Source organism: Lactuca sativa, chromosome 4 (genome assembly GCF_002870075.4).
Source record: "Lactuca sativa cultivar Salinas chromosome 4, Lsat_Salinas_v11, whole genome shotgun sequence".
In the NCBI taxonomy this organism is placed as follows: Eukaryota; Viridiplantae; Streptophyta; class Magnoliopsida; order Asterales; family Asteraceae; genus Lactuca; species Lactuca sativa.
The window spans coordinates 57382315-57396239 of NC_056626.2; the positions used below are offsets into that span (position 1 = coordinate 57382315).

At 34.1% G+C, this 13925-nt stretch overlaps 2 protein-coding genes across 2 annotated transcripts; both read left to right on the plus strand.

Moving 5' to 3' along the window:
- The first annotated feature begins 73 nt into the window (after positions 1-73).
- Positions 74-3100, plus strand: LOC111878509 (uncharacterized). Its single transcript, XM_052770265.1, has 5 exons — positions 74-653; positions 737-1732; positions 1836-1894; positions 1976-2147; positions 2256-3100. The coding sequence occupies exons 1-5, from the start codon at positions 473-475 to the stop codon at positions 2834-2836; spliced, it is 1989 nt and encodes a 662-aa protein (XP_052626225.1). The 5' UTR covers positions 74-472; the 3' UTR covers positions 2837-3100.
- Positions 3101-3334: 234 nt separating this feature from the next.
- LOC111878555 (uncharacterized) lies at positions 3335-5082 on the plus strand. Its single transcript, XM_023875072.2, has 2 exons — positions 3335-3714; positions 4316-5082. The coding sequence occupies exon 2, from the start codon at positions 4319-4321 to the stop codon at positions 4718-4720; it is 402 nt and encodes a 133-aa protein (XP_023730840.1). The 5' UTR covers positions 3335-3714; positions 4316-4318; the 3' UTR covers positions 4721-5082.
- The last annotated feature ends 8843 nt before the right edge of the window (positions 5083-13925 follow it).

A 13925-nucleotide genomic window follows, 5' to 3' on the forward strand; every position in this document is an offset into this window, starting at 1 on the left:
AAGCAGTGGTATCAACGCAGAGTACTAGAGCTTTGGTTTCAGGTATTTTTTTTTTCTTGTCATCATCCTTGAATTTTGTAAAATTATATTCCTTTTCTTATTTTATTTGTCTTATATTATCGCTTAGATTTCAGGTATTGTTTTACATAAAGAAACTGATGAATCTGTTCAATGTACAAGTTTAAGTACATGATGTACAATTTACTTTAAATAGTAATATTTTGTATTCTGGAATTTATCTTGGAAATAGATACCTAAATCGGTAGGCAATAAAATGCTGATTGCATGATTTTCAGAATAGAGAATTGTTCATCTGGACATCTGACTTCATCTTGCATTGTCACATTGGATACTCACACATGCAAAATATTGTCCTTTCTTAAAAAAAAATTGAAATTTTTTTATTTTATTCAATTAATATAATTTAATTCTTGCTTAATTATCAGGCTGTTAATTTTCTGAAGAGAGGTTGATGATGATGAAGTTTAAAAACTCCAATTTTCTTATGGCAAAAAGATCAAAACTTGCTCAGAAAAATAAAGATCGGTCAGGGTGTATGTCGGGTATTGTAAGCATTTTTGCTTTCCGCCATGGCCGGATTACCAGACAACTGCTTTCAGATCATGCTACACACATCACTGAAAGTACCATCGGTAAGCATTTTCTCAAATATCTTTTGAAAAATCATTCATTCATAGATATAGACGATAGCTAATGTGGGGATATTTGTATACAGGTCCTTCGTATCCTAATTCCGACGTGAACTCAATTACGGATTCAGAAGAGATGATGCATCTTTGGATTGAATCTCAGAACGTTGATCAGAAAGCTAAAACGGCTGTGAAGGAACTCATGGAAGAAGAAACGCATACGCATGGCGTTTTAGAATGTGAAGAGAACCACGAGTCTATGGATTATCGTCAAATTTCTAAAGATCAACCAGTTCCATCTCAATATTGTCACTTTCAAGATCTAATGAACGAGCTCTTGTTGATCCATCAGAAGAAAAACGAAGAATTACAAAACCCAAAATCACTCGAAAGATCAAACTCGTTACAGAATGAAAGAAGCAATCCAAGCTCAAACGACGCCGTTTCCCGTAAACACCGGAACTTCTTCAGAAGAAGAAGCAAGTCTCACGAATGTATATCCTTCGAGAACGATAGCTCTCTTCTACCTTCAAGCACAACCAATGGGTTTCATAACGAAAGAAGTGTTTCCCAATTTTCGTTCTCGGAAATCAAGAAAAAACTAAAAAACGCCATTGGAAGATCAAAAAGGGATTTAGGAGAAAAACCAGTTGTTGTTGATGGAAGAAGGAGTGGACGGAGTTCACCACTAAGAGACCATTTCTACTCTGAAAGATTTTCGACAATGTCTAACGGGTTTAAGATTCAAGATGGAGTACTTTCAAGATCATTCAAATACGAAACAAAATCGAGGGAAAACGAGGGATTTGGAAACACGAGCGAAAGAATTTCTAACATCTACGTTGAGGCAAAGAAACATCTATCAGAGATGTTGAGTAATGGAGATGAATGTACAGATTTGATGGTGGCAAGGCATCCTAGAACCCTAGGAAAGCTTCTATCTTTTCCAAATTACGACTCTTCTTCTGCAGTTATCGATCATAAACACGAACCAGAGCATGAGGTCAATGAAAGTCAACCTTCGGTAACATATGACGATCATCAAGAACTTGAAGTTTCAGATGAAGTTCATGAGGCTGAAGGTACTGTTTTCATAATTTCTGATCGTTTGAATGACAATATTGTTATGACATACATTAATTACTTGATTTACATTGTTGATTCTCGATAACACGAATATTGCAGATGTTATAGAAACCATAAAACCACATTCGCCAGAAGAATCCGAAGTTTTTGATGCATCGGTAATGAAAAACATCTAAAACTATTATATTTCTTATTTAATTCGGCTTCGTTTTCCATAATAACTTTTATTTGGTTTACAGGATTTGACCGAAGAAGAAGATTTATGTTGTTCTCCAATAACGTCCGATAGAAAAACAGAAAAAGTTGAGGGTACCTTAGATGATAGAACCGAGAAACCTAGTCCGGTATCGGTTCTCGAGCCATTGTTCTCGGATGACGATATTAGCCCGGCCAGAACCATTTCTCGATCTGGTAAAAAAAATTGCAGTTTTTGTCCCATTGATATCTGTCTCAGTCTAATACATACCAAATACAGTACACCATGTTTCATGCTAACTCAATTTTATTCACATTTTCTAGGCGAAACTTCAATTACACCACTACGTATCCGTTTTGAAGATCACGTTACACCAACCGAAAATCAAGAAACATCTATCCATACTCTTGTTGAAAACGAGGAATCAGCATTTGAGTACATCGAAACGGTTCTTTTAGCTTCGGATCTCAATTGGGATGAGTTTGAAGAAAGATGGATTTCTAATGCTCAAATATTGGATCAATCATTATACGAAGAACTACAAATCTTTTCGAGTCAACCCGTTTGCGATCAACGGCTCCTATTCGATTCCACTAACGAAACTCTCAAGCAAATATGTGATCAATACTTGGGTTTGTTTCCCGAGTTACCGTTTTTCAAAACAAATATGTATCGGATTCCGAAGGGAATGGAATTGATAAATGAGGTATGGAAAAGAATCGAGTCACGTCTCAACTGTGTTTATCTTCGGTCGTTGGATCAACTTATAAGTAATGACATGGACATATCGAGAATGTGGATGGATCTTTGGTTGGGGACTAGGGAAATAGTTATGGAAACCGAAGAATGGATATTGGAGGATTTGATCGATGATACCCTTTTAAGCTTAATGGATATTAACTAATTAACCTTAAAATGATAGGTAACATAGTTGCTACTTTTTGTAATGGTAAAAACTAGAAAGTTTTAAGTAGTGATAACGTAGATTTATAGGTTGGTTTGTGTGGAGAGTGTATTGTGACTTGTGTAGTGTGCGTGTGTTTTGTTTTTTTATTTTATTTTAGATTTTTTGATTTTTTTTTTAGCCCTAGTTTGTAATCTGTAATCTGTAACTATATAATAAATGAGATCTCATAATAAATGATGATATGTTTTTTTGGTGAGTTTATTATGTGTCTAAGTTTCATATAGAGTATATAAACTATTTTGTTTCAAAGTATTGATATATTCTTTAACGATAAAATATTTGAAGGATTCCAAATGATATTCATTTTAGATCAATTAACCTTAACTTTTCGTTACATACTGATACTACCAATTGTTGTAAAACAAAAAGACAAATTGCAGATACATATATATATTTTATTAGTTAGGCCCAAATTTTGACCAGTTGCTTTGGGCTGATGGGCATATCGGCAATTCGAAAGTGAACAAAACAAAGGCGCCTAATTCCTATGCCTAAACAAGAGTCCACTGATGACGCTCAATCGCTCACGCCCCGAATTCCGCCGTTCTTCGATTTTATTTAAATAAACTAATCGATTGGAGCCTGTATTTCTGATTTCTTGCAACCCTTTTATCTGATTTGCAGCCGTCAATCACGATTCACAAATCGATTGGAGTCTGATTTCTGAGTTTTTTGATCGACAATCACGCATCCACGCCATCGGAAGACGCTGGAAACCTAGAAAGACTAATATCTGGTTCTTTTGATCATTTCTGATTTCATGTGATTACTAATTTCTGAAAAAAGAGGAAGCCGAATGGACGAGTAGTACTGAGGTAATTTTCTGATCTCGTGTGATTACTGAATGTCTGTACATTTTGTGATTTCTGGATTCTGAATCTCTGATTACTGCACATTCTTTTGTTGGCAATTTGTGGTCCGAAGGATACAGTTGGATAATTTAGGGTCTGTTTAGAAATTTCTTATTGCTTATTTTCACCGCAATAAGCTAATTTAAGTGTTTGGATAGGATGCTTAAAAAATTAGCTTATTGCGGTGGGAATAAGCTAAATAAGCTGATTTTAATAAGCAAGGGGGTAATGCTTATTGCTTATTGCTTATTAGTCATTTTACTCATATAAGCTGTTTTTTTTGCCAAACACTTCAAATCTTATTGTTTATTCCCACCGCAATAAACTAATCCAAACACATTTTAAAAGAATGCTTATTCCCACCACAATAAGCAATAAGCAATAAGCTAATTAAGCTAAAAATACATTTATCCAAACACCCTCTTCGTAAAGTATCGATGGACGTATGGTTATTCTGTTAATTTAAATTACTTTGTTGTCGTTAGAAAGTTATGTGCTTGGTTTTCATTTTTCACATCACTTTGCGTCAAAGTTGAGAGTTTATTGTCTAATTTGCATTTGTTAGGAGATGGAGATGTTAGGAGACAATCGGATTGAAGATGTCCGTTGGTTATGTTCCCTCTCAGAATCCGAGTTGGATCTACTTGTCAGCCTGAAGGAGATGGCTATCCAAAGGGCATCTTTTATCGGACATGAATCTTTGGCCAACAATTTCGACTTAAAGAAGCTTAGAGATTTGAGTTTTCTGTTAATGCAAGTCCAAAAACAACAGTTGAAGGAATCTGTTCATGGATGTGTGGAGAGATTGAATGTAGCAAGACAAGAAATCAGTGAAGAATTTAGAGAAATGAGTGCAGAAGAGTTGATGGCTTTCATTGGTTCAGATAGAAAGAAAAAGATATCTGAGTTGTTTGGTGATGATTTTCTTACAGGGAAGAAGAAGAAGAAGAGAAAAGAGTTGGGCCTGTAAGAACTTCATTACAATGAAAGGATTTGGCAAGTTGGCCTTTAGGATTTGGATTGAGTTTATGCCATTGTTTGCTCTTTTTTTTAGGATGTGTACACTGTTATCCATATGTTTTATAGAGATATAAAGGGAAAATTACACTGCAGCATAATCAATTGGACAGATTGAAGGTACACTGTGATCTATTTCACGAAAGAGAGCCTCAGTTAGCAATTGATCAAGCTATCGATGGATTGAAAATAGTAATCTTTTGATGCTTATATTTCACTGATGTGATGATGTTGTTAAATTAGGAAATATATGTTGAAAACTTGAAATTATTGACTAGTTGGTTGTGAATGCTGCCTCTTCTTCTTCTTCATCAATTTGTTTGCGATTTTTTATTTAGGTTTCATTTGTGATTTTCGGTTTTGGACTTCAGATCTTGTTTTCTCTCGAGGTGGATGAATTGAAGAGGGGGGGTGGGTGGGGTTCTAAGGGTTCAATTTCTTCAAAGCTAGTCTCTGAACGCCAAGTGTAGTTCCTAAGTGTTCATAGTGAAGCTTAGTGTTCATGGGTTTTTTTTGACACATGGTCAAATTTATTGCCACATAAGCATTGTCACCGGATGATTGTTTTAGATTTTCAATAATGACTTAATTGACATTGTTTTTACAAGTTTAATGACAAATTGTGCAAAAATAATAATAATAATCATAACTTTAATGACCAATTCGGGTAAAGACATGTTAGATTTTTGTTTTAGTTAACAAGTAATTCTTATATTATGAAGTTACCATAACTGCTATAGTCAAGATTCAAGATGGCCTACCGGTGATCATTTGGTATGAAATCCTCCTTAATAAATGAAGGTTTTTTTTGTCATATGTCAATCTCTCATTAGTTTTGACACTTGTCATTTTGTAGTATTTTTGAAATATATATTATCCACTTGTCAATTTTTGATTTGTTTCAATTTTTAAAATTAAAATCATATATATATAAAGTATTAAATATCATATATATGATATTAAATTGCAATAAATACGTTTATTCCTTTTTTATTTTAAAGTTATACATTAAAAAATATTTTGTATTTACACTTTACTTTAATGTTTCATTTTTTTTAAATCAACTCGTGTAATACACGGGTCTCACACCTAGTAGTCTAAAATGAAGTTTACGTGTTTAAATCCCACATACTTGCCAATTGCCATTAGAAAAATATGATTACCATATAACTACTATGTGTTGTAGTAATCCAGTTTTGTAATAATGTGATTTAAGATGTAAGCTTTTAAATTTAATTTTGACCACCTTTTAATCACTTTTATTTTAACTAAATGTTTAATTTTTCCATATAATATATTAAAAAAAATTAAGAGTTGAGCTGTTCACTAAAAAAACCATATTTAGAAGCTAAGAATATCAAGATAACCATATTTTCATAATCTTCATAGCCTACCACACATATCGCGAGAAAAAGTTTATGAATTCGCAAGATCAAATTTTCATAGTCTATCACAAATGACCACAACAATAGAGAAAAAATTTACGAAATTGGGGATCACTTTTTTCTTACAAGAAAATAAAAAACAGTTTTCTACAACCATGAATCGATCAAAAAATATGTACGAAAAATAGATTGTTGAGCCATATATTCGTTAGTAGTTATTGTAAAGGTTAAAAGTGTATGCACCAATTAAAAACAATGTTTCGTACGTAAAAGTGGTTAGACAACTTTAAGGTTGGTATACACAAAAAAATTCACATTAACTTTATGTGAGACTATCAGGATGGGAAATAGAGCATTTCATAAATGTATGTCGTTAACCTGACAAATTGTTTGTGATTACCTTTATGTAAACACTTATAGATTGTTTACTTGCAAATGCTTTATACCAACTCGCTTTATAGAGGAGGCTTGTTATGTAAATCATAATCAACCGTTCCTTTTCTTTTTTTTTTCTTAATGGCATATTCATCAACAATATCAAGCTACAAAAGCACAATGTAGATACAAAATGGTAAAATCCGTAAGTGTCACTGTGATGTATAATCTCCATTACTTATGTCCTGGACTCCCTAATTTCAATATTTGTGTTTAAATTAGATTAAAAGTGTAATTGCGTAAATAAAAACTAGTTTGCTATGTTTAATGTGTTTTTAAGTGAATAAAAACTAGTGTTTGCTATGTTTAATGTGTTTTTAAGTGAATAACTGTAAATATTTCAATTTGATAGACATGACATTAACTCTACAAAGCTACAAATACTTGCTTCTTGAAATGTGTTTGGAGTTAAAGGAAATGCATTGGACCTTAAGGATAAGAACATAAATGGTAGCAGCAATGGGAAAACTACAAATGCTTTATTTAGAGTTGTTTTAATCATAGCAGTTGTGATTTTCGCAATGTGTATTATAATATTTGTTTTGTTTGCAAAAATACGTGTAATTGTGTTGTCATAATTTGTTTATAAATGAAAAAAAAGTTTGGGTCTTATAAACCATTTTGGTATTCTTTTTATATGTTTGAGTGGATAACCAATGAATTCATTGATGTTAGGTACATCACCACCTTCACCACAGGTAGATCCCCGTTTATGTACATAATTAATATCGACATGTTTGTTTGAGAAAATGTTGTATTACATATTTTGTTCACTATTTTTGGGTTAATCACATTGTTTAACATATAAAAGGTATCATTCACGAAATAATAGAACCTCAGAAAGATCTAGCGAATTACTTTTTCAGGAAGAGGCACATCATGAAACAATAGATCTTTGTGAAGTTAGTTTACTGGGAAATAGTAGCTAACGAACTCGCAAGTTTCTAACTCGATATTGGTGGTCTTGTTTTAAAGTAAGTAGTAAAGTAGTCAAATATGTATAGTTGACTCAAATTTGATTATGTTAATGAATAAATCCAATATTTTTCCATTTGAACTATAAAAGTTCAAATATAACTCTAGTCAATAAGAAAATAGATTAAAACGACCACATTTAACAGTTTGTTTAGTAACTACACTTTTGATATTTTGTAACTAAATTTATATGTTTACTAATGTAATCTTAGTATTTTCTTAGAAAACCTAGTTTGTGTCTTTAACAACCCCTAAGGTTGAGACAAAATGAACATGTTTGATAAAGTCTCAAAATAAACTTGTCTCAAAACATGAATCATATCTCCCTTGTACTTTCCCTTTAGAACCATCTTAAGGATAAAACCCTTTCGATACCTACGAATGCAAACAACAAATGAATTAGCAAACCCCTTTCGTCTTCCAAAAAACGTAACGAAGGGGGATGGGGAGGGTGGAAGGGGAGAAGACCATTTACCATCATTTTCCACGTAAAACTGGTGTATCATCCCCCGGGCCCGCCAGACAGTGCTCATTCCCGCTGCTGCCAGGATGCAATCCTCACTGACGATGCATATACCCTTCAACGCCTACACCATGGTCAGACTGACGCCCAACAGTTGTGGCACCCGGTCAAAGAAGGTGGTCACTATGGGATAACCAAAACCAACCAAGTTGTTATTTACCCGCAACAACTTGTCCTGTCAATTCTTCTTGGGCACCTTCTAGTTAATGATGAATGCGTGAATGTTTCACCTTTGAGAGAAGGTGTGAACACCAGACTGTGTAGACGAGTTAAAGTAAGCCTTAAACTCCCAAAATTAGGGAAGCAAACCAAGGGTTCGGCAAGCCAGTTTGAACCCCACGATTTTGTTCACAACTTTGAAGGTTAAATCGTCCATATAGAAGTCGTACTGGCACATGATTTTATCAAAGAAATTAGTTGTTGGCAACCGCAACACCGCTTCAAAGATTGGGACTAGGATTTCGACTTTGCCCGGCGGCGGCCGACTAATGATGGCTCCCTTTCTCGGAAACTACACTCCATGATTTGGCATGAAACCGAAACGAACTTACAAAGCCTCAAACTCTTCCAGTGTTAGCTAAATTCCAGATGATGGTTTCACCATAGCTTTTTTCAATGCAAACACAAGAAAGAAGAGAGAGTAAGCAAAGAGAAATCAGAAGCAGTTGAGAACGAAAGAGTAAAAAGGAAATTGCTCATGGTAAGGAAGGTTTAAATGAGGAGCGAGAATATCGAACCGTCTCCATGATGAAACCGCCTATGTTGACGGCTTCGTCACATCAACAAACGTCCAGACCATCTCCACCGAACACGTGTCCTGATCAAGGCTAGAACAACTCAGTTATGTGATGCCAACGCTGACGTCTACTAGCCTATGGGACTTGTTAACGTATCCATCTAGGAACACGTTAAAGATAACATAACTTCTATCTTTAGGACGACCTAGCTAGTTAATGGTAGCTGGTTGGCCTAGTGCCAGACCCAGACCCTCGCCTCCGTGGTCTCACACTAGGACCTTGATGCTTGGCGCTGTCGCGCCCATGTCCAATTACAAACAATAATCTCTTGTCTATAATAAGCCAAAACACAGTTGGTCACTTCCTAAGGCAACACGTGTACCTCTCAGAGTGTTGTCTTATGTCTCCTCTACATCAATAGCAAATGACCACTAGTGGTGCACGATCCATCAATAGGACTCCTTCACATCCTGTCAGCCCAGACGGGACAAAGGATATTATTGGGATCATGCTCCATACTCCCACATAGACTCATACTAACTAGACCGTCAGAGTTTCATTCCGGGACCACCCCCGGACGTCGACTAACGTTATTTATTCATTTTTGTGACCACACGGCTCAATCCAGTCGAAACCATCAAGAGACGGTGTTAAGCCTTGAGTACATATAACAACAATGGCTATTCTGACACAACGTGCACTTTCCAACACAAATTGTCCTAAATTACCTTCTTAAAAACTCAGTTTAAAACGTTGATGCATTCGTGAACAGTTGCTACACGACCTTTCAAATGATAGTCAATGCCGCGACCTTATTTGTATGAGTGAGCAGGCTTTTAAGAAATTATGCACTATCTTACAACATGATGGTGGTCTTCGAGCTACTCAATGCATGTCCGTTGAGAGCATGTTGCAATATTTTTGCACATTGTAGGCAATGATTTTAGAAATCTATTTGTCTCTTGGATGTACTGTCTCTCTAAATCCACTACAAGCAGGTGTTTCCATAGAGTTCTCCGAGAAATTATATCACTAGAATTATATTCAACAACCAAAAGGTGATGTTGTACAAAAAGAAATTAAAGGAAAAAAACGATTTTATCCTTACTTCAAGAATTGTATAGGGGAATTGATGGGACACATGTCTGTGTCAAAATATCTAACAAAGATGCCCCTAGATATCGTGGTCGCAAGGGATACCCTACAATAAATGTCTTAGCTGCTTATGCGTTTAACTTAAAGTTTACGCACATTTTAAGTGGTTGGGAGGGTACAACATCATACTTAAGGATACTAAAGAATGCACTCATTGGAGAAGATAAACTAGTGATTCCAACATGTAATTTTTAATACCAACAATACTCTTGTGTGTAATCTGTTTTTTAATACATAACTAATTACAACTTATTTGTAGGGCGATACTGTTTGGTAGACGTTGGTTTGCCTCATACAACTACACTAATGGCACCATATAGAGGTGTCAGGTATTATTTGAAATAGTATTATGCATGGTCACCTGAGAATGCAAGAGAGTTGTTTAATCTCCTACATGCTTCATTACGTAATGTTATAGAACGGGCATTTGGTATTCTAAAAAGAATGTTTCCTATCATTAGAAGTACATGGGAACCTTTTTATTCTTGTGAAACACAATCATACATTTTCTTGGGATGTTGTATTTTACATAACTTTTTGATAAAAGAAGATCAAGGCAAAAAAATCTTGAAGATGAGGTCCTACAAGCGGTGTTAAATGAACATAGAGAGGAAGTGTGAAATAATTTAAGAGAGACACATGGGGGTAGTGCTGCGGCAGAGCAAATGAGGAACTTAATTGCAAATCAAATGTGGACTGATTACTTACCAAATTCAAACCATGAGATAGATATGTCAATGTAGCTAATAGTTTTCCATTATAGCATTTCAATTTGATTTTGTATGGACCATTAGCGTTTGACTTTATTTGTGTTATTTATCTTTTGAACATATTATTTATTTATTACTGGTACACTTTCTAAGTATGTACTTTTTATGTTATCAATGTATGGTTAGTTTATTTATGTTGCTATGCATGTGATAATGATCAAGGAAGAACAAGTTGGTAAGAAAAAACAAATAAAATGGATATATAGGATGGATTATTGTTTTATTCAAGCTATGTTGGCACAAGAAGATAATTGAAGAAGGGTTAGTGGGAGGTTCATCCTATAAGTGTACACCAACATGGTGGAAGAGCTTAATGCAATGTTTGAGAAGAGTTTAACAAAAAATCATTTAGAGAATCGTTTGAAAACGTTAAAATCAGGTTTTTTGTAATGGTGTGACATGTTTCGCGGAAATTCATTGAGTGAGTTCGGTTGGAATTATGAAACACAGCTAATTGAAGTGGATGAGGAAGTGTGGTCCAACCTGATTAATGTAAGTTTTCGTATTGCATTTTACTTAGTTTTATATACATTTATGTTGTTTTTCTTAACAATAATTATATTTGGGATTGTGTGTTACAGTCACATCCCGATGCAATTTTGTTGAAGACCAAAAAAAATTGCAAAATACAATGAAATGATAGCTTTATTTGCGAGAGATAGAGCTTCGGGGGAGCATGTTGAAATCTCGAAAGAGAAGAATGATCGGTTGAATAGGATTAGGGATATAAAAGTAGAAACGATTGAAGAAGTTGATGAGTTACTGGAAATAAATGACATAACACTTGAGAAACAACAGAAAAATGATTAGGATGGTGATGATGATGATGTTCAAATGTTATCTCTTACATTCTTTTCATCGGTGCAAAATTCAAGTGCAAAAGTAAAAAAAAAAAAAAAAAAAAAAAAAAAAAAAAAGAGGAAACATGAAATTGAAGATGAAGATGAACCTGAAGTTGAATCTGAATCGTTTGAAAATGTTAGTATGAATGCAGTTAAAGATGTGGCTTTTGCAATGAGAGAAGATAACAAAATCTTCGAAAACTCTCATCATCGGGTGTATACTGGTGATGAAATTTATAAAGAATTAAAGTCGATGGATTTGGAACCCGATGAATTAGCAGAAGCTCTCTTTGTCGCGAAATCAAGTTGATGCGGAGACATTATTTAGAGTTCCATTTAAAAGACGAAAAAGTTTGCTAAAAAAATGATGGGTGCAAGTAAATGACTTACTTAGAATCATATTTTTTGATTTATTACCAGTTTTACTTTATACTTTTTGATTTTTGGTTTGACTTCATACATTGGAATTTGTTTGATTATTTTTGACTTCAAATTGGTTTCTTATTGATTTGTCTTTAACCGGTCATCTTCTTGTTATGATCTATATATACTTCATGTTATTAATCAGGTAATGCATTTTGGGTTTTTTGTCTTTTTTTCCACTTTGTATTGGTTTTATTTGAAAAAGTAATACAAATGAAGAACATACTTTAAGTTTGATTAATAATGAATAAAGTGTTAATGATTCTTGTATAAGTAATCATGTGAAAAAAAAAAGTAAAGAAGTCGAGAGGCAGGCAGGCAACACGTGGCAAAAAAGTTTAGGCATAATTTTGTTTTCAAGAGAATCGTATGGTATATATTTGAAATTGTTGTAAAAATGTGACAAGGGTAAAACTATTCACTTTTAGCGTTTCCTTACAACTCGGGAACACAAAAGAAAAATAAATAGCGTTTCCTTTCTCTCGAACTCGGGAACAGAAAAATGCATTTCACTTTCCTTTCCTTTCCCTTCCTTTCTTTTTCTTTCCTTTAATGAAACTCGGGAATAGGGTGTAAAAGAAACGACACTTCTCTCCATGTTCTCCCTTCGTTCTTTAACATAGAGTTGCTTGACGCAACTCCTCTCTGAGGCCACTTTGACGTGGTCGTCTGAAGCATACCTGCTGGCATCCGTCTCTCTCCACAGGTAATTGGTTCAACTTTTTTTGTTCTTTTCTGAAATTAGTGAGTTTATGTATCAACTTTGTCATTAGTTATTAGAAGAACGATTTTTTTTCAAGTTGTAATTGTACGCTTAATTCTGTAAAATCGATGTTATTATGTTTCTCAGTAATTCATGGTCAAATTTGTGCTCGATTATTAGATGTTTTATGTTACCATTTGGATATTTTTTTCATATTATTGTTTGTTATTGATGAAACTCTTGGTGTTTTGCAGCTTAAGAGATTATATAGTTATCATACAGTTCTATATAACTCTTACAGTCAAGCTTTTAAGGCCTTTTGATACAATGTAGTGAATTGTTTTGCGGCCCTTTTGACGTTAATGTACCTCATGTCTATACTTCAATTAAGTTTGAAGTGAAGCTGTGAAATAGAGGTCTACTAGGTTTCTTGATCATTGGATGATGCAAAAAGGCTATTAAAGGCTCTTAAAGATGGAATTATGAAGCAAATGGTCTATGGATGTGTTATGTAGTTTATTGCAAAGAAATTGATGAAAAATACTATTAAAGATGCAACGTCATTTTCTTTCTTTTTCATACATGAATTACATTGCAATGTACTTTAGTTTTTTGGTTAGCTTCTTTTTAAAACCTACACTAAATGGCAATATAATTTTTCTTGGTGTTCGACTATAATATTTAAAAATAATTTTTAATTCCACCTAGTGAGGTTAAAAGAAAATGCCTCTAGGCACAATTCCGTACTTTTAAACCTTCAATAATACTTTCTACAAATCTATGGTCATCAGTTGATCGATCTTGCATAAAAAGTTTCTGTTCTGATACATTTGTTGGTTTATCAAAATTTGCAAATCGAAAGTGAACCACGAGTTTTTTCAAATCCAAAAAAGATAATACAGTAAGGTGTTTTCAATAAATCCCAAAACCACTACTCTATTCAAAAGACAAATCTTATCTTTTCAATCTCACTTTCTCTTCTCAGCACCTCCACCAGACCTACAAAGAGAAGACCCAATATAATATCGAATCAAACCGATGCAATACAAAAAAATCATACTCAATAAAAAACATTCATCATACTATGTCAATATCAGTATTTGTAAAGCTTTAAAGAATGGAGTTACCTCATCTTGCGAAGAACACTAGACATCTCCTCACGCTTCTTCTTTGCTCTCTTGTGGGTCCCCAACTTCCTCTTTGCCACTTT

Coding starts and splice junctions, on each gene's coding strand:
- LOC111878509 (XM_052770265.1), top strand. CDS start 473: ATGATGATGAAGTTTAAAAACTCCAATTTTCTTATGGCAAAAAGATCA. Junction 654..736: donor CATCACTGAAAGTACCATCG/GTAAGCATTTTC, acceptor ATTTGTATACAG/GTCCTTCGTATCCTAATTCC. Junction 2,148..2,255: donor CAGAACCATTTCTCGATCTG/GTAAAAAAAATT, acceptor CACATTTTCTAG/GCGAAACTTCAATTACACCA.
- LOC111878555 (XM_023875072.2), top strand. CDS start 4,319: ATGGAGATGTTAGGAGACAATCGGATTGAAGATGTCCGTTGGTTATGT.